Source organism: Tamandua tetradactyla, chromosome 2 (assembly GCF_023851605.1).
Source record: "Tamandua tetradactyla isolate mTamTet1 chromosome 2, mTamTet1.pri, whole genome shotgun sequence".
Classification (NCBI taxonomy): domain Eukaryota; kingdom Metazoa; phylum Chordata; class Mammalia; order Pilosa; family Myrmecophagidae; genus Tamandua; species Tamandua tetradactyla.
The window spans coordinates 153,607,100-153,633,066 of NC_135328.1; the positions used below are offsets into that span (position 1 = coordinate 153,607,100).

Genomic DNA, 25,967 nt, shown 5'->3' on the forward strand with positions numbered 1-25,967 from the left:
TCAGGCATGCAGGACACAGGCAAACACTAGGTGACACGTGAGCCTAACTCCCTCTTAGTTACACATTAACCAAGTCCCGGGGTTTATATAAAGGAAGTCTTTTCTCTGGCTGAGAGCCTCGAATGAAGACAAATACGTCTTCAATGAGGAGGACCATTTTGGCGAAAGACTGTATCTGTTCCCCAGCCTAGGCACTTTGCCTCCTCTGTCCAAAGTTGCTCCTACTGTGCCCTGCCCCGCGTCAGGCTGCAGCGACACCCCAAGCCTGCCCACCCTCGACCCCCCTTCCCCGCCCCTCTAATGCAGGTTTCCTCAGTCGCGCCCATCCAGGCCCCACCCCGACGCTGGTATCGCGCACGTGCTCCTTGTTTTGGTGCCAGAGGGGGGACGCGCGCCCTCGCCCTCGCCCTTTCGGCCCCCACCCCCGCGATCCGCGTGCGCAGGCGCGGCGGTGGGTGGGCGGCCGGGCCTCGAGCTCGCGCGCCTTCTGCTCCGCCGCCTAGTCCTCGCGGCCGCGGCTCCCCGGAGGAGGCGGGGTTCAGCCATGTGCGCCTGCGCGGAGCCGGGCAGTGCGGGCAGAGCCGCAGCCGCGGGGTGGCGGGCGGTTGCCTGGGGACCCGGTTGGGCCCCTCCCTCCTTCCCCGTCCACAGCCTCCTACTACCTTATCCACCGAGACGCAGAGAACCGGCTCCGACCCCTTCCCCTCCCGCCGGCGCGAGCCGGAGCTGCAGCCTGTGACCCCGGGGAGAGGCGGTGCCGCTTCCCAAGATGTCGCAGACCGCCATGTCCGAAACCTACGGTACGAGGCCTGGCCGGAGCCGGGGCGGGCGGGGGGCGAGCAACTTGCAGCCCGCGCCGGGGTCTCGGGGTTCTCGGGGGTGCGCGAGCCCCGCCCCACCTCGTCCAACCCCTTCCCTCCCGGCCCGGGCGCGGGCTGCTGGCGCCCTCCCGCGGGCGGAGGGCAGGTGCGGGCGCCCTGCGCGGGGCGGGGCGCGGGGTCCCGGGTCCCGCGGTGAGAAGCGCATTTACGTGATCTGCTTTTAAAAATTTCCTGTTGCTGCTTCTCCTCGCTGGCACCCTAAACGCTTCTCCTTTCTTACTCTGATTTCAGCAGCTCAGAGGTTTGGGAAGCCAGTTGGAGACTGACTCTCAGCTGCGATATTGACCCCAGCAAGGGATCTGAAGGGCTTAGGGCGACGCTTGCATTTGAGTGTTCCTCAGAAATTCCAGTTTGACCTTTCCTGTTTTTAAATTTCTTTCCTTTGGAATTGCAAAGAGGGGTTACCGACAGAATAATTCCTCTCTCCCTGTGGAAACCTCTTACCTCATTTATTGCTTTCTCTCCTTAGGGTTTTTAACCGCCTCTATTTTGCATTCTGGCTATTTATAAATGTCTTAACTGCTTTTAAAGACTGTAAACATCTGAAAACAGAACCGTATTTAATCTTTGTTTCTCGTACAGCATCCAGAGCTGGAGGTCCTCAGCAAAAAAAATATATATATGTATATGTGTATATATAAAAATTATGAAGGCCCACCCAAGTCATATACTGTTTTGTTTTGTTTTTTAACACCCTGGGCGGTAAGAATAGACAATACCGCATGTTTTTGCTTTGTGTCAGGATTGAATCAGTGTTTACTGTCTCTTGCCAGGCTTTCAGTTGTGTGCATTCTCAGATTAAGACTTTGATTTGGAGTTTTGAAGTTTTGCAGTCCCAGAGAGAGGCTCAGGTTCAAAAGCACTGTGACTACCACAAACCAAATTGATCTTATTTCCATTTGCTCCTGTCAGTGACCATTATTCCAGTCAAAAAATATGTGTAGAACCCACTGTTGTGGAGTATGCTAGGTACTCAGCAGGGAGTAAAGCAGACATGCTCTGGTCTCATGGGCAAGTGGGAAGTACAGTGTTAATTATGACACTAATGAATGAGTAATTAAAAACCCAGGTAAGCGTGCTGAAGCTATGTGGCCTAGGAAAATGTGTTAGAAAGAAATCTGACCTAGGCTGGGACGTCAGGTCAGGGAGTTGTTAACAAGTCACAGCACAGCATGTACCCAGGCCCTGTGAAACTGAATTCCAGTACAGGGCCTGTGATTTGAGTACAGGCAGCTAGGAGAAGAGGGATGAGGCAGAGAAGTAAACCTGGTCCTTGGTGGGGCCGGACTTTGTAGAGGGTTTTGGCCTTTCTCCTAAAAGTGGTGAGAAGTATTTGATGGGTTTAAATAGTGGGGCCAGAGAGGATTTGGCCAACCTTTGATGACTCTTGTGACTGATACTTGACCTGCTCCTTTTGGCACTTGGGGCATGATGCTGTGTTCTTAGAAGGCACAGGAAATCTTCCATGAAGTCACTGGTTTCATAAGTACCAGTGTTGTGGGGGCTGAAAGTGCCACAGTAAAAGACAGCCATGTGGTGTGGTTGTCTCTATACAGATCTACAGTCGAAGGTTTCATAAGGAAAATAAATTTTTCTAGCTATTATTAGTTACACTTTTGCTTCTCTTTATTTTGAAGTTCCCCTTTCCCATCTTTTACCCTTTGATGTAGCTAAGGAGCAGTAGGGAGGGGTGGAAAGTCCAAATAAGAAAACTGGGGGTAGGGTGTTCTTGACTGGAAGAATCCGGGAGATAGTTTTGTATGTTTCATTTTTCTGATTATGAAGCGATAAAATATAACATTGGCATCTGACACCTTCCGATACAGCTAATTGAATTTTTGAGCATCATAGATTAACTGATTAAACTCTGATGGTAAGACTTTGATTATTAGTATTCTTAATTCATAATATCTCCCAAATATTTTTTCACTTTTTACATTCTGAATTTAATCTTTTCCTCATTAGAGAAAATTAGTTTTAGAAAGAGGAAGTGTGGTGGTAGTTGAAGTTGCCCACCTAAAATAAAAGTCCCCAAAACCAAGTACAAAGCTGCCACTTGTCATTGACACATATTTACTTAGCATTGTTACTCAAAAGTAAAACCAATGCCCTCCTGCCTGAAACTTGCCTGCTAGTCTGGTGAAACAATGTTTCCTTAACCTTTAAATTCCTTTATATTCTGTGCTCATTTTCTCCCTTCTGTAAAAGGAGTCTCTATATATCTTGACAGGGGTACTATGCAAAATAAAGAGCCAGTGTTTGCAGTACACAGTCAATTAGACATATATACATGGTGTTTAGCATATTAAAGCAATATTTCACCTTTCATTGACTGAGTAGTATTGAACATTTTGTTGCTCAGGAGCCATTCACCAGGTGAAAGCCTACTTAGTATAATTAGTTACTGAAATCTTAAACTTAGGCAACCTGAAATCTTCATTCTGAATATCCCTTACTTGAGACAAGGTTGTCCCCAATACTGTTAGATTCAGAACATTCTTAAAGCCAATTAGTATTATTTGGAAGTCCCCTTGGACTCCTTAGGAGCTTCACTTTGGCCATCGGAAACCTGGAAGGTCACAAAAATAATTGTGATGCCAAGATTTGTGTTGCAAAACTAACCAGTCAAGTCGGTAGTGTAAGTGATTCTGGGCAGGGGAGGGGAGGATAGGAATAAGAAATAAATTTAAGTGTTAGTTTGAGACTAAGGAATGATCTAAGGCAAATTTCTACACTTTGAAATTTATGTAATCTACAGTGGAAACCATTTATGAAACAAGAAACCCACAACTCAAATTGCTGGTCCTGTGTTATTTTTTATTAAAACATAGTCTTAGTATTTTTTTTTCTTTTTTAATGCAGTTTTATTGAGAGGTAGCCATACACCATGCAATCCATAGTTTAGAATTTTTATCTTGTGTTTTTTTTAAAGTGTTACAGTATGATATATTACCATATAATTTTGAGTATTAACAGAATATTATCTTTTAAAATGTATCATTATAGGCTTTGATAGTAAAAACGTGATTTATGGAGAAATTTAGGCTTGGCAAGGCAAGATAGAATGAGAAAGATTTTCTAGGCAAAGGAAACAGCATCTTCAAAGCCACCTAGTTCTAATGAAGTATAAAATAACATGCCAGTAGAGAAATTGCCTGAATTGTATGTATATTGAGTAATTCATCAAAAATGCATGGGAAAAACGGGGGGCAGGGAATGAAAAAACTGGCATTTGGTATGTACTTTTTATTTGTTGGTCTGCGCACTGGTCACTTTCTCTTATGTTCTTTCATTTTATCCTTTCAACAACCCTGTGAAATACTTGGTATAGTTATTTTACAGATTAGAACCTGGATTTTAGGTTAAGTAACTGTCTTTTCAGGTTCTTAGATAACAAAACAGACACAGTTGACACCAAATTTAACTGACTCCAAAGTTTTGCTTCTCTTGCCAGGTGATGCTTTCCAGATTTGTGGATTTCAAGCAAAATTTGGGAATTGAAAATAAGGATGTTTAAAAAAAAAACACTATTACCTTAATTTCATAGAAGGCAGAACATTTGAGCAGCATCGAAAAAGGAAGCATGTAACATCAAAATAAAAGATATCTCTTTAAATTTAATAATATATCATTTTTAAGTGCTTTTATTAGTTTTTCTTTTTCTCATTCGCTAAAAACTGGTGAACATTTCAAAGACCAAAGTTTGGGAAATAACTCCAGTGCTTCTCAAACTATTGCACATGCTGGTCCCCTGGGGTGTTAAAAAGCAGGTCCTGATTCACTAGCTCTAGGGCAGATGAAGAATCTGCATCTAATCAGCGCCACATGGTGCAGGTGTTGGTTCAGGGACCACATTTGAGTATTACGGCACTATGTAATACCTTCATGATGTAAAACTTTGGAAACATTATTCTTTGGAAACAGCAAAGTTTTTCATAATTTTTTGCAGTCTTTGGATTCAAATATTTCCTATGACTTTACTCTTTGATACTCTCATAACTTAAATTTATATTTCCAACCACATAATTTGCATAGGCTAAAGATTGTGTTTTCAGCTCCCTCTCTGACTTCCCCACTTGGATATCCCCTAATTCACCATGTCCCAAACTCAACTAATTACCCAGTCCTACTCCCCAGTCTTCTGTATTTCCCATGTACCTGTTTGCTTAACAGAGGTCATTGGAACCCATTTTAATTCCTCATCATTTTCATTTCCTGAGTCCAGTTAGTTTCTAAGTCTTTTAAGCTGACCTCTTAAAATAATTCGTTATAGATATAAGGAAAAATTAACTTGGGGCAAATTTAATGGATTGTAAAGAAGAAAACTGGATTTATCCCAGAGTTCTTCATTCCATTGACTTTAATAATTGTGCTGTGTCCTTTACAGCCTCTGCAGCACTTGTATTCAAGAAGAAAAGAGGATTCCCTGTAAAAGGATGAGCTAGTTTCTTGTAGAATATGCTGGAAAGCAGCCCATACAACTAGTAACTTATGCTACAACTTCACAGGGAAATTGTTATGATTTAATTAAATGGTATTTCCAAAGCTTTTTGAGCCCCTTGAGAAAAAATTTCACTTAAATTTAAGTGTGAATTTTCTTTTGGCTATAATAATGGTGACATCTCTTCCATTGAGGACTGTGTCACTGACTTTTAAAATTTTTTTTGAAGTATCTCACATTTTGTACCACTTGTGTAGAATTAGCCATAATAGACTTTTTAAAAATTTTTGCAAGTTTCAGTCCTGGAGATTCACTCCTACCATATATAACTGAGCAAGTGTGTTGGTGACCTTTGCTCTGAATATTTCTTTGGAATGAGAAAAAAAGATTTTTTTTTAATTTCTTCTTTTAAACAGCCCTATAGAGATTGGTCAGAACGATGTAATAGATTTTTTTTTTTAATTTACTAATAACCTCATTAAAATATTTGCCAGTGAAAATAGCTTGAGGTAAAACCTTTGATGAAGCCCATGCTCCTGAACACTTGTCTTTGAGTATCTCTACTTTTTCTCAATTTGATCTTAATAATGGACTGTGTTATAATAATACTTGACATTTGCTTCTCAGTAACTGTGAATATGGATTAAGAACTAAAATGATGTGCAGGGTACTGTTATTTAAAGGATGATTAGGAAATCTAAAGGATAGCATACTATATAGCTCAGAACATAACATCAAATAAGCATGTATATCTACATATTTCCTTCCTTTGAAGTTCTCCTCTAAGCTTTCCAAACAAAGGTAAGGCCGTATTGAGAGAGATTTGATCCACACAATGAAACTCATATTAATGATGGATATGATACCTAGAGAAATGCTTTCTAGATCTGCCACATCCAAATGCTGCACTACTAAAAATGGCAAGTTCTTACACATTTAATGATTTTAGTCTTTTAATTCTTTCTACTTCTTTTTTGGTAATGTTGGTATTGTTTGGGTTACTGCCCAGTATTGATGCAGGAAAAGAATGCTTTAACCTCAGCATCAGGAAGTAGAGGTGAAAGGAGACTTATAACTGCCTTTGCTTCCTCTTTAGATTGGGTCTGGTCACTTGGCTTCCCTTCTTGGGTTTCTTTGGCCAAGCCCTGGAGAGAAGCTTGGCTCAGGGCCATGATCAATGGAACATACGTGCCAACTATCGTGGGGCAGTCTGGCAGAGAGGCATGATTATATAGGGGTGAAAGCTATATGTTTTAATATCAGTCATTCCAATCAATCATGTTTTTACAACACAGTTAATAATGTTTATATATGGGGAAAGACGGGACCCAATTCATAAAGTACTAATAAATTATGAATGAGAGGAGTATTTTAGAAGGAAGTTTATCAATTTTTTTCGGATATGAATTTTTAATAGGCAGAAAAGAAATTGGTCTTAAAAAACAAAGCTTCTCTTTGTCCTCTGTTATACTTTAAGATATTATTATATGTAATTGTGCTCATTTAGTTACAATGTTTCTTGTGTTCACTTGCTTCTGCTGGTTATTACAGAAATACTCGTAAAATAAATAACATATATTTACACTGCCTTTGGGAACTTTGCAGATGTTTTACAACTTAATCATAACTCTGTTATGATCAAAGCACATCTTGCTTTCAGAGCTGGAAAACAGGACTACTTATTTGACTTTCCATCCCCAATTCTTTGTAATAGTTCCTGAATCCAACAGGCTTTCAGTAAATGCTGAAGTGCCTTTGATTTGATTCCATTTGAGAGGTGGTGTATTTTCCTCTCAGTTACAGATTGTGAAACAAAAAGCATCAATTGAAATTGAAAACCTGACTTTAAAACATAGTTTATTTTCTTTGTAAGAGAACTGTAACAGTTCTTACAGAGTATTATATTATAATTGATATAATTAAGTAAAACCTCTTCTGCAGACCACATTGTCTGAAATAAGGTTACACAAGGTATCTGTTGGAGATTGAATTAGGTCCCTCTCAAAAGGCATGTTCAGGTTCCAACCCCTGTCCTGAGATTGTGAAACCCATTTGTAAATAGGACTTTAAAAGATGTTATCAGTTAAGGTGTGCCCAAACTGAATGAGGGTGGGCTGAGATCCTTATAAGCAAAGGAAATTGGACACAGAAAGAGTAAACACGGGAAGCAGCCAGAGGGTAGAAATCATCAGAACCTGAAAGGGAAAGGAGAAGGAAGATACTTCCATGTGCATTGCCGTGTAAGGAAAAGGCCAAGGAACCTTAATGATTTCCGGCTAGCCAGAAGGTACCTAACTGAGAGGAAACAAGTCTTCCAGCTTCTGAAACTGTGAGCCAATAAATTGCTATTAAGTCAACCCATTGTATAGTGTTTGTCTTAGCAGCCGGGTAACTAAAACAGCATCCTTTTAAGAGCCTGAAAATAAATAGAATAAAGTTCCCTTCTGACAATCCAAATATAAAATTGATTTAAAGTGGATCAAAGCAGAGAGCAGCAGTCATTTTGGCTTTAGTTTCCAGACCTTTGGGGCGTGACTGTTGCCTGACTGAATGTAACTTTGCACTTAAAAGAGAGAATAAATTAATCAAGTGGAAGATGGTCAGCCATGGAAGTAAAGTAGTTGCAAAATCATATTTTGGTCATATTCATTGATCAAGTTAAGGGGAGACCAGCACCCCGCCAGAACATAACCTGTGTGTACCCAGTGGCAGACATATCCTTTGTGTGTTGATATATCAGGTGATCTGAATCTATGGACATTAAACATTCATATGCCTGGAATTTGATAATTATTAACTAAATAATTGTTGAGTGAACCCCCCCTTGTGCTAAACCCATGTTTGTTCACAACTTTTTGATATGGTCAAAATTTCTGATTATGTGGTATAAATTTATCTATTTAACAGAAAATTTCTCTTTAATAGTTAATGAATTATTAGCTCTCTTGGTCATTTTATCAGGTGAGATGCTTTCACTTGCATGTGGCAGAAAATCCAACTCGAACTCCCTTAAGCAATAAGGAAATATATTTCAAATAACTGTAAAGGAGCTTTCAGGGTTGATTCAGTAACTCAGCTGTGAAAAGAATTTAAAGACCTAAATTCTTTCCATCTCTCCTCTCTGGTAGTAGTATCCTTTTCCCTCATTTCCTTATGGTCACAGAATAGTTATACTTTGTAATCTGGACATGCTTCCCTATATACATCCTGTAGAAAAGAGGAGGGCTTTCATGCATTTATGAAATAAAAGTCCTTCTTCTCTATCTGATTGGCCCATCTTAGGTCAAATGCCCAACTCTGGACCAATTACTATGCCATAGTAATGTCCTGTGTGGATTAATTTAAGCCTGTATTATTTAATCCAGTCTGAAAAGGGGTAGTGGAATCAGTGATGTCTGGGAAAAACCGTGGATGGCTTAAATTAATCAAAGCCTGTCCTGTCGCTGGGAGTAGGGGTTATGTTTTTCTAGGTTAGTCTGGATCCTTGGGAATGACTGTTAGGCAAACAAGCAACAGCATTTACTACAGTCACCAAAAATGTACACTGTAGATCAATTTCAACTTATTTGTTTGTTCTGTAATTTGAGTATTTTATGTTACATGCCAATTAACAGTCTTCCTGAATTAGATGATGAATTTAAATGTTTACAGACACACACACCCCAAAATGAGATTGGCATCATTTTCAAAATGAACTCATCAGAGAAAACAACGCAGTAGTGGAAAGTTGGGCATATATATAGATTGTTATGAATCCTATGTTTTGGGAAGCTTCACATTTCTCTTGCTACTTTGAAAACACAGTATACTTACATTTGATTTTGGTCCTTAGGGTCTTTTTGAGCTTACTATAAATACATGGTATTTTGAAAGCTATTCCTTTTCAGAGCCATTTTCATCATGATAATAATTTGGGGGGAAAGTTGAAGGTCAGTGTGCTGGTTTGAAGCTGTTCTGTATCCAAAAAAAAGCAGATTTTCTTTCCTAATCCGATTTTGTTGGGGTAGACTTATTGTTTAGGATGGAAATTGTTTCCATGGAGATGTGACATTCCCAGTTGTGGGTGTGATCTTTTTATTAAATGGAAATGTGGTTCCACCCATTCAAGGTGGGTCTTTTTAAAGGAGAAACAATTTGGAGAGAGTTCAGGAGCTTGGAGAACAGTTGCTAGAGAGTCATAAAAATGTAGACATTTGGAGATACTTGGAGTGCCGACAGAGAGAGCAGACACCCAGACATGGACATTTGGAGGTGTAGAGCAAAGCAGACATCTCCATGTGCCTTCCCGGGAAGTGCTAAGCAAACCAGAAGCCAGGAGAGAAATCTCCGGCCCTGGGAGATGCTAAGCGATGAAGCCCAGAGTGTTGTCCCAGAGCAGCCAAATGAGAGCCCACAGACACTTAGAGAGTAAACCACTGGACTCAGAAGTGGAAGCAGTGGAACTGGGAACAAGGCCTAGCAGATGCCAGCCGTGTGCCTCCCCTTGTGATGGAGAAACAACAGGCAGGAATCAGCCTTTCTTGAATCAAGGTATCTTTTTTCTGGATGTCTTAGTTTGGACATTTTTATGGCCTTAAAAGTATAAACTTGCAACTTAATAAATTCCCTTTTTAAAAGCTGTTCCAGGGTAGGTCACGGTGGTTCAGCAGGCAGAGTTCTTGCCTGCCATGCCAGAGACCCAAGTTCAATTCCTGGTGCCTGCCCATAAAAAATAAAATAAAAAATAAATTAAAAAACTGTTCCATTTCTGGTATATTGTGTTCTGGTAGCATTTAGCAAACACAAAAATTTTTAAATACATAGAGACTGATGTAGTCTGGACATTATCTGGTAAAACTTTATTGGTAAAATTGATATTGAAGGGGGTTGCATGGGTGGTTCAGTGGTAGAATGCTTGCCTTTTGTGGGAGACAGGGGTTCAATTCCTGGACCATGCACCCCCCCAAAAAATTGATACTGAAGGGTATTCAGTTATTATATAAGTTCATTTATATATACACAATTATAAAAGCATTATGAATGCTTTTGTGACCCATATCTGTATTTCTTATAGGTATTATTTGTTAATATAATTAATTTTCTCCAGTTACTATTTTCCCAAAAAGAGTTCTTTTTTCAGCTGTTGCATAACTGAAGAAACTTGCAGGTCACTCTCCTTGAATATGTGATGATTGAAGATTCTTCTGGTATTAACCTTTTGTTTTCCTTTCCTTTACTTGTGCTGGTAAATTTCTATTGTGAAACAATTGGCATGTCTGAGCTGAGATATAATCCTAACCTTTAAATAAAGGATGAAGTTTAGAATAATATAACAAGTGCTTTGTGTCTAGTGTCCCTAAATCTCACAGTAGCTGTTTAGGGTAAATACTGTGACCCTGTGTATAGATGAGGAAACTGTGTCTCAAAGAGGTTAAGTATCCTGCCTAAAGTGTTGGTGCTAGGAGGTATGGAGCTGAAATTTGAACTAAAATGTGTTTTGCCTCTCATATTTTCCCCTGGATCTCAATGCTGTAGAGTACATTTTGGGTGCTCATTGGATAGCTTCAGTCATTAGATATTTCTGTCCTATATTGAGCCAAAGTCTTATCTTTGAACTCAGGGCTAATCTGGGGGTGGGAAGATGGGGAGGTCAAATTGTACCTTCTAAACAAAAGCAGAAGACCTTTGACATTCATGTGGAATGCTTTCATAGATCATGTAAATCTCTAAAATTACTAGTACAGTTCTGGTATTAAAGGCTTGCAGTGAAGTCAGTTTAGAAAGGCACGTTTTCTGTATATATCCTCAAATTAAAAATTAACTATCTGTTCAGCCGCTCTCTCTTTCACTTCCCCATCCCTTCCTCCCCCCTCCCCCTCCCCTCGCTTCTCTTTTTGCACTAGTTGGAGTGTTCTTTGCAACTAACACCTTGACAAATTTCTTATCCTGTAGAGCGTGTGGCAGGTTTTATCTTGTCATAAACCTAAATCAGATGTAACATTCTATGCTTTAATACCTAAAACTTGTTTCCTGGTTAAGGGTAATTGTTTTTATTAAAGTTCTTCCTTTCTGCCACTTGCACTGATAGCTAGTTTCCTTTTCTGTGCAGTTTTCCATTTTAGGAGAGTAATTTTTTACATTACTTCAATTAGAAAGCAACTAAGAAATTACAATTTAGATGTTGGGTAGTGGTCCAGTCTCACTCACCTACAAAGTAATTTGTTTCCACACAACGACCTCACAGTGCTTCAGTAAAATCACAAACTCTATCCATGGACCTTGAGGATCAGTCATTGAATAGTCTACATTGCTCATATTAAAATCCAGAAACATCATGATTCCGCTCACTGTTATCTGATTCAGGCTCAGGCACACCACCAGTACCCTAGGCAGAAGTGCGGAGTATCAGAGCTAGCCTTTGTGGTCTTTCCACTCTATTTCCTTCTTGTCTCACCTTGCCCTGTACAGGTCCGATATTCTCCTGCTGTTCATAAAATCTACCGTTCCTAAGCCAGAATTTCCCAAGAGTTCTGCTGCTTAATTCGTCCCGATCATTGTACCAAGTAAATTTTTATCTTTGAAATAAAAAGATATTTATGTTCCATACTCTGCTGGTTTCTTCTCATTGCTGGTCTCTAATGACCTGTGATTACTTCTTATTCAGCAACGTCGCCTGGCATAGTCTTGCTCCCCACACGAACTCCCGTCTTATACTGGCTGATTGCAATATCCATGTGAAGGTTTGAATCAGAGACTTAGCTTCACAGTTCCTTGACTTCATGTCCAGTCACCTTTACCCCTAGCACTTCCCTGGTTACTCCTTAGGCATTGCCATATGTCCCATTCTAGTCACTCCTACACCTTGTCTTCAGTTTAAGAAATCCAGGCTCTGATCCTTCCTCTCCCTCCCCCCTCCCCCAGCCTTCTTTTTAGGCAATGAGCTATTTCTTTTCCAGGTGTGATTCTCATGGCCTTTCCATTTCACTGCTTTTGTTCTTGCACTCTCACGCCTCTTCCTCTTTGTCCTTCAACTACACACAATTTCCAGATCCTCAACCGTGGCTTCTCAACCATGTACCTTGCCTGCTATACAGCAGCTGTCAAATCATGCTGGACAAAACCTTGTTTAGATTGAGAGCACTACAGATTTATGGTTTCTGTTTCCAAATGGGTATTCAATGGTACTCAGCAATTCTTATTATTATTCTAGTCATCTCACTCTTTCCCTGCATCAGCTGTTTTAAACCTTCATTAATCTCTTCAAGCCCATTATCTCACTTTCTGTAGGGGACTTGGAGAAATAAAAGATGCTTGTTAAAGAAACTCCCTTACCTCCAGTTCTTTCCCCAGCCTACATACTTACTTACTGATACACTTATTCTCCACCCTTCTCCTGTTGTCTCAGAGGTAGGGTCATCTCTCCCTTGTCTAAGACTAATCCCTTCCTTATACTTTGGACCTCATCCTTAAATTTTTAGGGACTCATTTCACCTCAGGGACTCATCTCCTCTCATTCCTCTGCTTTTTCTACTGCTAATTTCCTATTTGCTTAAAAAAAAAAAAAAAAGCTTCCCCTCTGCCTTTTCCTTTAACTACTCCAGATCTTCTTTATATCACAGTCAAGCACGCTTCCTTACTTCCTTCATTCTTCAACTGAATGTAATTAGCTTTTGCCCCTACCTCAAATGAATTTATCTATGTTGCTAATGACCAAACCTGCTGAACACTTTCCAGCCTGTATCTTAGTTTCTCTCTTTATATTCAGCTCTTCTAAGAACTGCCTCCCAGAATCTTCATTTAGTTGGCTCACAGATACTTTTTAAAAGTTTTATACACCACACAATATTTTAAATTTAGTAGTTCTCTGAATCTGCACTCATTTTTTTGTCTCAAAATCTTCAGTATTTCTCATCCCAGTTCCTAGTGTCACAAACGAATTGGTCCTCTAAGCTAGAAATCAAAAGGATCCTCAAAACTCTAAAAGTCTCCTTGTGACCATATACCACCGCCATCCCCCAACTCTAATCTCTTCTGCCAGGAAATAAAACAAATTAATGATGTCAGGGACCACCCATACTTATTTCCTTTCTGACCTTTAGAAATCTTGAAAGCAACACCATTGCTTAGACAAATGCTTTGGAAAGGCAAACGTCATCTTGTCTACTGATTATGATTTTAATTTTCTTGAAGACTCTAAGTCATCATTGAATACCAGTTTTGAATAAATTATGCTGTTCTATTATTAAGCCACACAGTTGATTGTCCTTGTGCCCATAGCTCACCATCGTATTTTAATACATGCTTCTAATCTGCTGTGGTCTGGGAAATTAGATAACAGAGGTTGCTTGAAATGAATGTAAAGCAAATCAGAAAGTTCCACTGAGGTTTCTACTGTAGAGTGCATTATGACCTTTCATCCTTTGGCTTTGTATTAGCTATTTCAACAGTTTTAAGGCCATTTTTCCTAATCTGTATTTTGTCTATTCTGAATGGCTGATGTTTGCCCAAGACAGACCGATTTCTAATAATTTGATACATTTCCTATTATCTCATTTGACATTACTCATATGAAAAATTAAAAATGCTTTAGTAGATGGGCGGGCCACGGTGGCTCAGTAGGCAGAGTTCTTGTGTGCCATTCTGGAGACCTGGGTTTGATTCCTGGTGCCTGCCCATGTAAAAAAATATATGTGTGTGTGTGTATACGTTAGTAGAATATATCCATTTTGGATTTTTTTTTTTTTGTATAGTGTTTTTCCTCCACTCAAGTTTAATTCATTCCTGAGAAAATGGGTGAACGTAATCATCATAAATTGAATGATTCTGAGCCCCAAATTAACACCCATTATAATAAAATGACTCCAAATCTAATTAAAATAGACATGATTATTTAACTAGTTCACATTTAGTTACCTTATTATAACCTAGCCAGGTATTTTTCCTTGATTAATTACTCTATAATGTGATTTACCTGCTCTTGTTGAGCTTTTTTTTTGTAGCTGTTTAGTACGAAATACTTAACATACAAAGCACACTTGTTAATGTGTCTGTAATTCAACTTAAAGCAAGGAAAAAGAAAAAATTAAAAATCACAGAATATAAAAACAAAACAAATCAATAAAACCAAGGCAGATTGTATCATACTCACCAGTACTGGGACTGTCAACTAGAAAACCATGAACACTTTACAAGAACATATGCAGTACTTCCAACCGTCCTGCTTTGTAGGAGACTGCATGGTGGCTCTCATCTGCTTGTGCTCAGCTGCTAAGAAGTGTGTGAAATCTAAATCCTTCTCTTAAATATATTAACTGAAACACATAAAAATTTTGAATTCTTGTCATCTAAAAAGAAATATCTTGGATTTTGATTGTGTTTGTATTATAATTACAAACAGACTTTGGCTAATACTTCTTTGCTCATTATGAGGCTTACTTTTATCTGTGTTAGCCAAGCACATGTGTCTCCAGACAGAAAATAGTTTAATGGACTTTACTTTTTTACGTCTTATCTACTCTTCCTTCCTTCTGGGCACTGTTTCCTTCTTGAAGCACATTCTTTGATAATTCCTTCAGTTTGGGACTATGTGTAGTAAACTCACAGAATCATTGTCTGAAAATGTCACCTATTCTTTTTTTTTTTTTGACTAAACTTTTCATTTTGAGATCATTGTAGATTCAGATACAATTTGAAGAAAAAAATACATATGGATCCCATTTATCTTTTATTCAATTTTCCCCAAAGGTAACATCTTGCAAAACTGTAGTACAGTATTATAGCTAAGATACTGACATTGATACAGCCAAGAAATAGAACATTTCCATCACTACAGGAATCCCTAATTTGTCCTTTTATAGCCATTCTGCCCCTTCCCCTCCTTAGCCCCTGGCAACCATGAATTTGTTTTCTATTTCTAAAATTTTGCCATTTCAAGAGTGTTTTATAGATGGAATCATTAAGTATGCAGCCTTTTGTGATTGACTTTTTTTCACGTGGCATAATTCTCTTGAGATTCAGGAAGTTATTATGTTTATCAGTAGTTCATTCCCTTTTATTGCTGAGTAGTATTCCTTGGTGTGGATGTGCGACAGTTTGTTTAACTAAACATTTGTGTATATAGTCCTCATATCTCTGGGATAGATGCCCCGGAATGCAATTGCTGAATCATATGGTCTTTGCATGTTTAGTTTTAAGAAACTGACAAACTGTTTTCTAGAGTAGCTTAATCATTTTACATTACCACCAGGTCTGTATGCATAATTCACTTACTTTCTCTGCTTCCTCACCAGCATTTGGTGATAGCTTTGTTTTTTTATTTTAGTCATTATGATAGTTGGGTAGTGATAATCTCATTAAAGTTTTAATTTGCACTTCCCTAATTATTGGCTAATGATGCTGAATATCTTTTCATGTGCGTATATTGCCATCTTTGTATTCTCTTCAGTGAAATATCACTTCGTGTTTATGCCCATTTTCTAATTAGATTGTTTGGGTTTGTTTTTATTTTTGCTTAGTTTTGTTTTGTTTTTGCTTGAACGATGGAGATTTATTAGTTCACAATACTGAGCCTATGAAAATGTCCAAATTAAGGCCATCACTAAAGCAATGTTTTCTTCCTGAAGACTGGCTGCTGGTGATCCTTGGCTCCTAAAAAAGACATATTTTCCCATATAAAAAATACATTCATTCCATCACAATATCAGAAATCCTTAAACCATTTCAGTAGCAATACAAATGAAATACAAAGTTAGAAACAGTACAGATTCCTCTCAAAGTTAGTTACAGGCATGGTCTGTTCTAAGACAAAATTATCCTTTGGCTCTGGACCTGTGAAATTCAGACAAGTTATTAACTGCCAACATACAAAGGAGGAACAGTCACAGAATACATATACACATTTCCATAGGGAGGAAGGAACACAGGGGTCACCGGACCCAAGCAATTTCAAAAACCCACAGGGCAAAGTCTATTATATTTCAAAGTCTGAGAGTCATTTATCTTTGGGGCTTTAGAAAGCAGCAGTCCCACCCTTTCCAGGGCCTACACAGAGGTCTGCCACTCTCTGAACGCAACCTTGTGGGACATTGGAGAGACCACCTTTTTCTTGGCTCCACCCTCTCCAACATTGGGGCTGCACCCACGCTCTCTGCCATCTCCGGGTCACATGCTCAACCCCTCCATGTGGTGGCAGCGAGGCTGTTCCCAAATCCCGAGAAATGTGCTTCACCCTCTCCAAGGCCTGAGGAGGCATGACTCTTCCACTGCAACGAGGTGGAAGACCCATCCTCTGCCTTTGGGGCAAACTCACCCTCTCCACGTGCTTGGATGGGTCCCTCTCCTGGCCTGAGGCTTCTTGACTTCAGACCTCAGCCTCCATGGTTTTGCCTCTGGAGTTATTTTTCCTCCAGTGTGTCCCTTCTCTGAGCCCCCCAGTCCAGACTGGCAGCAGCTCTGTTTATACAGGTCCCACAGCACTTTTGTTGGCTTTCTATGCGGTAGCCTTGGATTATGCCCATCAGATAAGGAGTTTCCACAGATCCTTCCTAGATAACTCCTTGCCCAATCCTGGCTTTCTCTGAAAGGGCTGACTGGTTTCACATCTGGCCAAATCCTCACGTGGGGCACCACTCTCTGGGGTCTCCCCTCCTGGAAGCCCAGAATTTTCCAGAACATCAATTTCTGGTTTCTTTGTAATTAAGAGTTCAGTTCTCAGCTTATCTCTTTTCTATTGCATTTCACTGTAAGCTGCAAGGAGAAACCAGGCTGCACTTTCCACATCTAATTTGGAAATCTCTTCTGCTAATATCGAAGTTCATGCCTTTTAAAATCTGCTTTCCAGCCAAAGCCATTAGTCAATTTTGCCAGATTATCTGCCATTTTAAAACAAGGATCACCTTCCTTCCAGTTTGCAATAACACGTGCCTCATTTTTGTCTAGTGATTCATCACAGGTATCTTTAGAGCCCACATTTCTACCAGCAGTCTCTTCAAAGCATTCTAGGCCTCCTCCATCAAACTTTCCACAACTCTTCCAGAATCTTCCCCTTATCCATTTAAAAAGCCATTCCAACATGTTTGGTATTTGCAAACTGCAGCAGCACCCCACTCTCGGTACCAAAATCTGCTCTAGTTTGCTAGCTGCCAGATGCAATATACCAGAAACAGAATGGCATTTAAAAAAGGGAATTTAATAAGTTGCTAGTTTACAGTTCTAAGGCCGAGAAAATGTCCCAATTAAAACAAGTATGTAGAAATGTCCAATCAAAGGCATCCAGGAAAAGATACCTTGGTTCCAAAAGGCCAATGAAGTTCAGGATTTTTCTCTCAAGTGGAAAGGCACATGGCAAACACGGTCAGAGTTTCTCTCTCATCTGGAAAGGCACATGGTGAACAGAGTCAGGGTTTCTCTCTCGGCTGGAAGGGCACATGGCGAACACTGCATCATCTGCTAGCTTCCTCTCCAGCTCCCCGGGAGGCATTTTCTTTCTTCATCTCCAAAAGTCTCTGGCTTGTGAACTCTGCTTTTTCCCTTCTTAGTCTTGCTCTAGAGATGGGCAATTTTGATCTTAAGAACTGGCTCTCTGTTTCATTGATTTTTCTCCTTTTTCTGCATTGAGTTTCATTTGATTTCTGCTTTTATCTTATTTCTTTCCTTCTGCTTGCTCTAAGTTTTTTTCAATCTGTTTTTCTAAATTCTTGAGAGTAGGAGCTTGGATAATTGACTTGAGTTTTTTCTTCTTTTCCAGTAAATGCATTTATTTCCACAGATTTTCCTCTCAACGCTGCTGCTTTAGTTGCGCCTGTTTTGATTTGGTATATTTTTTAGTTCAGTGAATTTTTTTTTTAGATATCCTGTAAGACTTCATCATTAACTGAATTATAGAAGTGAGTTTAATTTCCAGTGTTTGGATATTTTTCTGTTGTCCTGTTACTGTTTTCTGGAACATGATACATGTACATGGTTTCTTTTTTTTTTTTTTTTAATGAAAATTTAAAGCTTTGTTAGGGTTTGTTTTAGCTTCTTTGTTGTAGTCCTAACTGGTCTGTGAAACCATGAGACTCTACTCATTTGTTTCAGTCTTTCTCTTTGTTGTTCACATTGGGTACTTTTCTTTTGTTCTGTTGTCCAGTTCACTGATTTTTCTTTCTCTGTCCCCTTCCTTCTGCTAGTGATCAGAGCCACTGAGCTTATTTCCAGTTATTGTATTTTTTAGTTCTAAAATTTCCATTTGGTTCTTTGTATCTCCTATTTCTTTGCTAAGGATTTCTATATTTTCGTTTGTTTGAAGTATGTTTGTATTGCTGTTGAAGCATTTTTATGGTGGCTTCTTTTAAAAATATTTGTCAGGTAGTTAGAACATCTCTGTCATCTTGGTGTTGCAATCTATTGATTATCTTTTTAATTTGGTGTGAAATCGTCCTGGTCATTAGTATGACAAAAGACTTCCAGTTGAAATCTGGACGTTTTAATATTGTTATGAAATCTCTGATCTTTCTTTAAATCTTTTATTTAACTGGCTTTTTTCCTTTCTTTCTCATTACTTCCAATTAGAAATAGAAATCCAGATTCCCCACTTGGGCCTCCATTGACACCTGAAGAGAGAGAAATGCTTATTGTTACTGTTGGGTGGGAATGAGAGCTCCTGCTCCCCGTATGTTCTCTGTAGACAACCTGATGAAATGGGGAGTAACTCATTGCCAGCCAGCAGCGCTAAAAGCCCCAGCTCCCTCCTTGTTCTTCTCTGACACCTAACCCTGTGGGGGTTGAATTGACTAGTTATAGTCCTGCAAAGGTGGATGTCTAGGCTTCCGCTCAACGTTTGCTGGCATTGATGGCTGCAGGTTTTTCTTTGGTGTTTAGCTGGAGTAGAGCAGTATTGTGTAAACACTTTTTGTGTTTTTCTCCCCCTGCTAGAAACCCTGCTAGACTGTCTCTTTCCTGGTCCTTTGACTAGAGAGAGCACGGTTTAAGGGGTACTTTTGTTGTCTATAAACATTGATATTTCCTGATTGCCAGTTTGCTCAGCTACAAGTTTAGGATACATGAGTCAAAATAAATATTGAGGAAACTTACCTCCATGTCATTCATTACCTCAGGTGCCTCCCTAGCCAGTCTGCCTCCTCTCCACCTTTCACAGACTACTTAGTTTGTTTTCTATATAATGTCTATAGTTTTTACTTTACTTGTGGGAGGATTAAGAAAAAATACTTCTTCATCTTCCTGGAAGCAGAAGACCACCTAGTTTTAAGGATATTTTCTGGACATAGAATTCTACACTAGACTGAATTTTCCCCCCTTTCTTTCTAATTGCTTTAAAATCTTTATCTTTTTTTTTTACAGTTTCACAATGATCTATTTATCTTTCTCAGAGCTAGTAATTATTTTTAAATCTGACTATTCATTAATTTTAATTCTATAAAATTTTCAGCCATTATTTCTTTTAATATTGGTTCTGTACTCCTTCTCTATTTCTTCATTCCAAAATGCCTGTTAGTCTTATACTGGACCTTTTCATTCAGTCCTCCATGTCTGTTAACTCTTTCATATTTTCTCACTCTTACACTCTCTATTCTCTTGTGGTGATTTCCTCCAATCATATTCCAGTTCACTAATTCTCCGCTTAGTTTTGTCCCTTCTCTTTAACCCATCCACTAAGTATTTAACTTTAATAATTGCAGTTTTTATCTCTAGACTTTCTAGAAACATGCATAATTTTCCATAGCGTCTCATTCTTTTCTTAAGATTCAGTTTCTTTTTTATAGTATTAATAACCTTGAAGATACTTTTTCAGATGTTCTTTTTATCAAATTCTTGAGGGTTTAATACACTGGTCTGTTAATTGCTGACTCACTCATGGTGATTATTTCCATAAGGGTTGTGAGCTCATCTTCAGAGGAACTTTATGTTTGGAATATTGTGTATCTTCGGTTGAGGATGAATCTCTCCAGAGTGATCTGCCAGTAATATTACCTGACCTCCCAATATTATCACTTTCCAGAGCCATTTTTTTCCATATCTAGAAAATTTTAATATGAACCTGAGATCATGGTACAAAAAGATAATTTGATGAAAAACATACTTTGCTAGGGACATGTGTGAAATATTGACTGTTTCTCATTTTTTTAATTTTATTTCATTTTATTAGAGCCGTTGGAGGTTTACAGAAAAATCATGCTGAAAATGCAGAATTTCCATATAACCACCCCCCACACACACACACAGTTTTCCCTATTTTACCATTTTCCATTAGTGTGGTACCTTTGTTATAACTGAAATAATATTATTATAATTGTATTATTAATTATAGTCCATAGTTTAAATTGGAATTCATTTTTTGTGTTGTACAGTTCTATGTATGTGTGGTTTTTTCCTGGTAACATATATATAAAACCTAAAATATCCCCTTTTTTTGTTTTGTTTATTTATTGCAAACTAACATTAATGTAACTAAAATTTCCCTTTTTAACCACTTTCAAGTATACAGTTCAGTGGTGATAAATACATATACGATGTTATGCCACCACCATGCCTTACCAAAACTTTTCCATGACCTCAAACAAACTCTATACCAATTAAGTATTAATTCCCTATCCCTACCCTTGTCCTTGGTAACAGGAATTCTAATACCTGACTCTGAATTTGCATATGCTCATTGTATCAGTAATATCGTACAATATTTGTCCTTTTGTGCCTGGCTTATTTCACTTAGCATGTCTTTAAGTTTCATCCATGTTGTAGTATGTACCAGAACTTCATTCCTTTTTTACAGCTGAATAATACTACATTGTGTATATGTACCACATTTTGTTTAGTCATTCGTCTCCTGATGAGCACCTGGGTTGCTTTCACATTCTGGCCACTGTGAATAATACTGCTGTGAACATCGGTGTGCAAATAAATATCTGTTCAAATCCCTGCTTTCAGTTCTTTGGGGTATATAAATACTAGCCATTTCAGTTGGCGTGAAATGATATCTCTTTGTGGTTTTGATTTATATTTCCTGAGTTACTGATGATGTTGATCATCTTTCCATGTGCTTCTTGGCCATTTGTATATCTTCTTTGGAGAAATGACTGTTCAGGTCCTTTGCCTGTTTTTAAATTGGTTGTTTGTGTTTTTATCGTTCAGTTGTGTGAGTTCTGTGTATATTCTATTAAACCTTTATCAGATGTATGGTTTTCAGATGTTTTCTTCAATTTTGTAGGTTTTCTTTTCACTTTCTTAGTATGTCCTTCGATGCACAAAAGTTTTAAAATTTGATGCCATTTATCTATGTTTCTTTTGTTGCTTCTGTTTTTGGTCTAAAATTTAACCATTGCCTATTACAAGGTTCTAAAGATGTTGCCCTATTTTCTTTTAAGAGTTTTATAGTTTTAGTTCTTATATTTAGGATGTATCCATTTTAAGTTAATTTTTGTGTATTGTGTGAGGTAGAGGTTTGCTTTTCATTCTTTTGCATATGGATGTCCAGTTTTCCCAGCACCATTTGTTAAAGATACTGTTCTTTCCCCTTTGAGTAGACTTGACAGCATTGTCAAAAATCAATTGACCATAGATGTGAGAGTCAAAGCCACTTTTATTGTTAATTTCTTGACTTGGTGCTTTATTGTCCACATTGTTTAATTCCAAATCCATCCGTGGTACCTGCCCACGATTAATTTTTTAAAAATATTTTTATTAATAAAACAACATACAAACACACATTCTTAACACATGAACATTCCATACATGATATACAATCATTGGCTCACAATATCTTCACATAGTTCTGTATTCATTGCCATGATCATTTTTTTTTAACATTTATACACTCCAGAAAAAGAAAGAAAAAAGAAAAAACTCATACATACCATACCCCTCACCCTCCCTCTCATTGGCTACTATTATAGCCATCTACCCAATTTATTTTAACCTTTGTTCCCCCTTGTGGTAGTTAGGTTCAGGTGTCATCTTGGCTAGGTGACGGTGTCTAGTTCTATTACTGTGGACATGAGCCAATGGCATGTGAACCTCATCTGTTGCTGATTACATCTGCAGTCAGCTAGGAGGCATGCCTGCTGCAATGAATGATGTTTAATTTAATTGGCTGGTGCTTAAATGAGTGAGCTCAGCATAGCACGGCCCAGGCAGCTCAGCATACCTCATCTCAGCACTCAGGCCTTTGGAGATGCAGGAAGGAATCACCCCAGGGAAAGTTGTTTCCTGGAGAGAAGGCCAGCAGAGATTGTCCTGTGCCTTCCCACATAAGAAAGAACCTATGTTGAAAATTAGCTGCCTTTCCTCTGAAGAACTATATGTTAACTAAATAAATTCCCTTTATTGAAAGCCAGTCTGTCTCTGGTGTGTTGCATTCCAGCAGCTAGCAAACTAGAACACCCCACTATTTATTTTTTTTATCCATATTTTTAACTCATCTGTCCATACCCTAGTTAAAAGGAGCATCAGACACAAGGTTTTCACAATTACACAGACACATCATAAAAGCTATATCATTATACAGTCACCTTCAAGAAGCAAGGCTATCGAAACACAGAGCTACTGCTCAGGTGTTTCCCTCCAGCCAGTCCAATAAAGCATAAACTAAAAAGGGGATATCTGTATAACGCGTAAGAATAACCTCCAGGATAACCTCTCAACTCTGTTTGAAATCTCTCTGCCACTGACACTTTATTTTGTCTCATTTCTCTCTGTCCCCTTTGGGTCAAGAAGGCTTTCTCAATCCCATGATGCCAGGTCATGGCAAATCTCAGGAGTCCTGTCCCATGTTGCCAGGGAGATTTACATCCCTGGGAGTCATGTCCCACATGGGGGGAAGGCAGTGAGTTTGCTTGCAGAATTGGTTTAGAGAAAGAGGCCATATCTGAGCAACAAAAGAGGTTCTCTGGGGGTGATTCTTAGGCCTAATTTTAAGTAGGCTTAGCCTGTCTTTTGCAGAAATAAGCTTCATAGGATGAGCTCCAAGATCAAAGACCCAGCCTTTTGATTTGGTTGTCCCCACTGCTTGCAAGAATATCAGGAATTCTCCAAATAGGGAAGTTAAGTATATCTTCCTTTCAGTTCAGTCCCTCAGGGGACTTTGCAAATACTTTTTTATTCTCTGCCCAGATTTCTCTGAGATTTATCGGGCATCATGCTAACCTGGACAAACCAGCAAGATCCCGCGCCCTATTCAAGATTCCACGTACTTATTATGGTGTTCAGTTAAATTGACCATACAAGTTAAATTAGGAAATGTACTACCCAAAATATAAATTTTGCACCAAATAAAGATCTCTTATTTTCGTCTTACACAGAAATTGAAGTTTTAAAACATGGATGATATCATCCTTTACCCACTCTTGTGATATACCTTAGTCCTATCCAGATCAGCTTCATTCATGTCTCTACTCAATGTCTGATCACTTTTTCAACTTTTTGAACAGTCCATGATTAATTTTTAGAGTAACATTGTTTCCATTCTGCTGAAGGCCAGTAAGCCTTACACAGGACGAGTAAGAGAGGTTCCTTGTCTGCCTAAGCTAGCGAGTGGATTTTTTGCCCTGAAGAGAACTCAGCTTTACCTCTCTGTTCTCTACTTGTCATGGGCATAGACTTTTGTCCTCTTCTCTCACACTATCTGAGACTGGCAGTCCTCTCACCAAGTTCCTCTGCTGATTTTTTCATTTGTCTCTCTGTTCCAGGCATCTGGGCATTTCCTCTGCTTCCCTAAAAGTTCAGCTATGCATTTTTTTAAAGTATTTTATATTTTATCCAGCATTTCTAGGTTTTTGACCCAAACAACTTTGAAAAAGATCTTCTGCTCAACTATGAATACTTACCTCCTTAGTTACAAGATTCAGAATGTGAAGAGTTTGTGGGAAGAATTGAATATTTTTACATGTGGAAGTTATACATTTTACTTGTCCTTTGTCTAGTAAGGTACAGTTCAATTGCCATGTTACCCTTTGACCAATTGAGATGATACTTGAGGCTATGGTGCAATCTGGACAGCAAAATCCATAATAGTGAACATTTAAACCTTCCATAGCAGAAAATAATTATGGAACAAACAGTAAGCCAAAGTATATGCTTATACATATATATATATGCATTCAAGTTCTGGATTACATGGATTTGTGGAAATTGTTTTTATATGTATAGAAACATTGATATCTTTAAATTGTGTATACAGTCTCTCTTCTCTCTCAGGGCTTACTATTGCCTGCACATTGGTAGTTTTCTTACCTTTTTTCCTTTAATCTTCTGTTTCCTACTTATACAATGTTTTGGACTTTGTTTCTTAATAGAAGAGAATATTGAGTAGGAGTGAGAAGTTCCAATATTCCCTTTTCAACCTGGTGCTAATGATCAAGCTTGGCATGCAAAATTATGCAGGTGATACTTTTTAAGAAGCCAAAAGTATAAAACTGTTGGTGTTTTAAAATGTTGACTTAATTCCAATAGCACTGTTCTAAAAGTTAAATTGCCCAATAACCATATGAAAATTGAATAGGCTTAATCTTTTAGTGATAATGAATTAATTCTTAAGGAACAGGTAATAGGGCAAGACCAAGCATCTGCAAAGAAATAGACTACTTAGGGAGAGGTGAGTTACACCGGGCTAGCAGTACTTCATCTAGAAAGGAGTGTTCAGGTAGTGCTTTCCAAGGTGCAAATGAAGGAACCAGGTAATTGATCAGTGGAAATATGTAAAGCAGGTCTTTGGGGATTACAAAATAAATTAGGAAGCATGGGAGTTAGCAGGTAGTGGGGTCAGGATCAAAGTGAGGGAATGAAAACAAAGCATTAGGAATAAAAGGAGGAAAGAGTGGTTGATAGTTGGGGCTGCTGAGGCTACATTATGTTAATGAACAAATTCCATTGTGGAAATCCTTTATTTCCATTTTATGAAAAATAATATCTAAGTTAAATGTATGTAAAGAAGAAATAATGAATTTCACACTTGAAATACTGATCCAAATTTAGCTTAAGCAGTTAATATTTCCCACAAGTCATAAATGGAAGAAATAAAAACAAGAGCAGAAAAAATCTGCAAGTGTAGAGGAAACAGACCTATATTTAAAAAGAAGAATGGAGTAGATTTCTAAAAGCCTATAACTATAAAAATATTTGTTTTTTTCTTTTATACAAAAACACTTGAAATTTCTAGGCTGTTTGTGTATGCATATTTCTTCGAGTGGTAGCTAGCAAATGGACAAGTTTTATTCATTAGAAGAGGAGTTTTCAAGTTTTCAGCTTCAAGGGAAATTGTCCCAAGAGCACGGTTTGAAAAATCACTGAGTTAACATGTAAGCCAAATATCAGAAATACTTAAATATGGAAAGGTAATTCAACATTTTATTGTCATTTCACAACATATTCAGTTGTCTTTTTTTTCTAGTAATTATGACAAGTAAGATTTCATTAAATTTTATAATCTTGGTCTAAGAATAAATTCACAGCTCCTGTTTTGAAGTTATTTTTCACCGTCTCTTTTTATCTTTCAGATTTTTTGTTTAAGTTCTTGGTAATTGGAAATGCAGGAACTGGCAAATCTTGCTTACTTCATCAGTTTATTGAAAAAAAATGTAAGTGATATAAAATGGTCAATCTTTCATGCATATCTTGCTCTGAGAGTATTCTCTTGGTCAGATTTGTTTATTACAAAACTTCAAAATATTTTCTCA

General features: G+C 38.3%; 1 protein-coding gene across 1 annotated transcript in view; it reads left to right on the top strand.

The window, feature by feature from the left end:
• The first annotated feature begins 525 nt into the window (after positions 1–525).
• RAB4A (RAB4A, member RAS oncogene family) overlaps positions 526–25,967 on the top strand; it is a 59,129-nt gene continuing 33,687 nt past the window's right edge. Inside the window, exons 1-2 of the mRNA XM_077149403.1 lie at positions 526–800; positions 25,788–25,868. Of these exons, the coding sequence (XP_077005518.1) occupies positions 770–800; positions 25,788–25,868 (112 nt within the window). The 5' untranslated portion in view covers positions 526–769. The remainder of the gene's footprint in view (positions 801–25,787; positions 25,869–25,967) is intronic.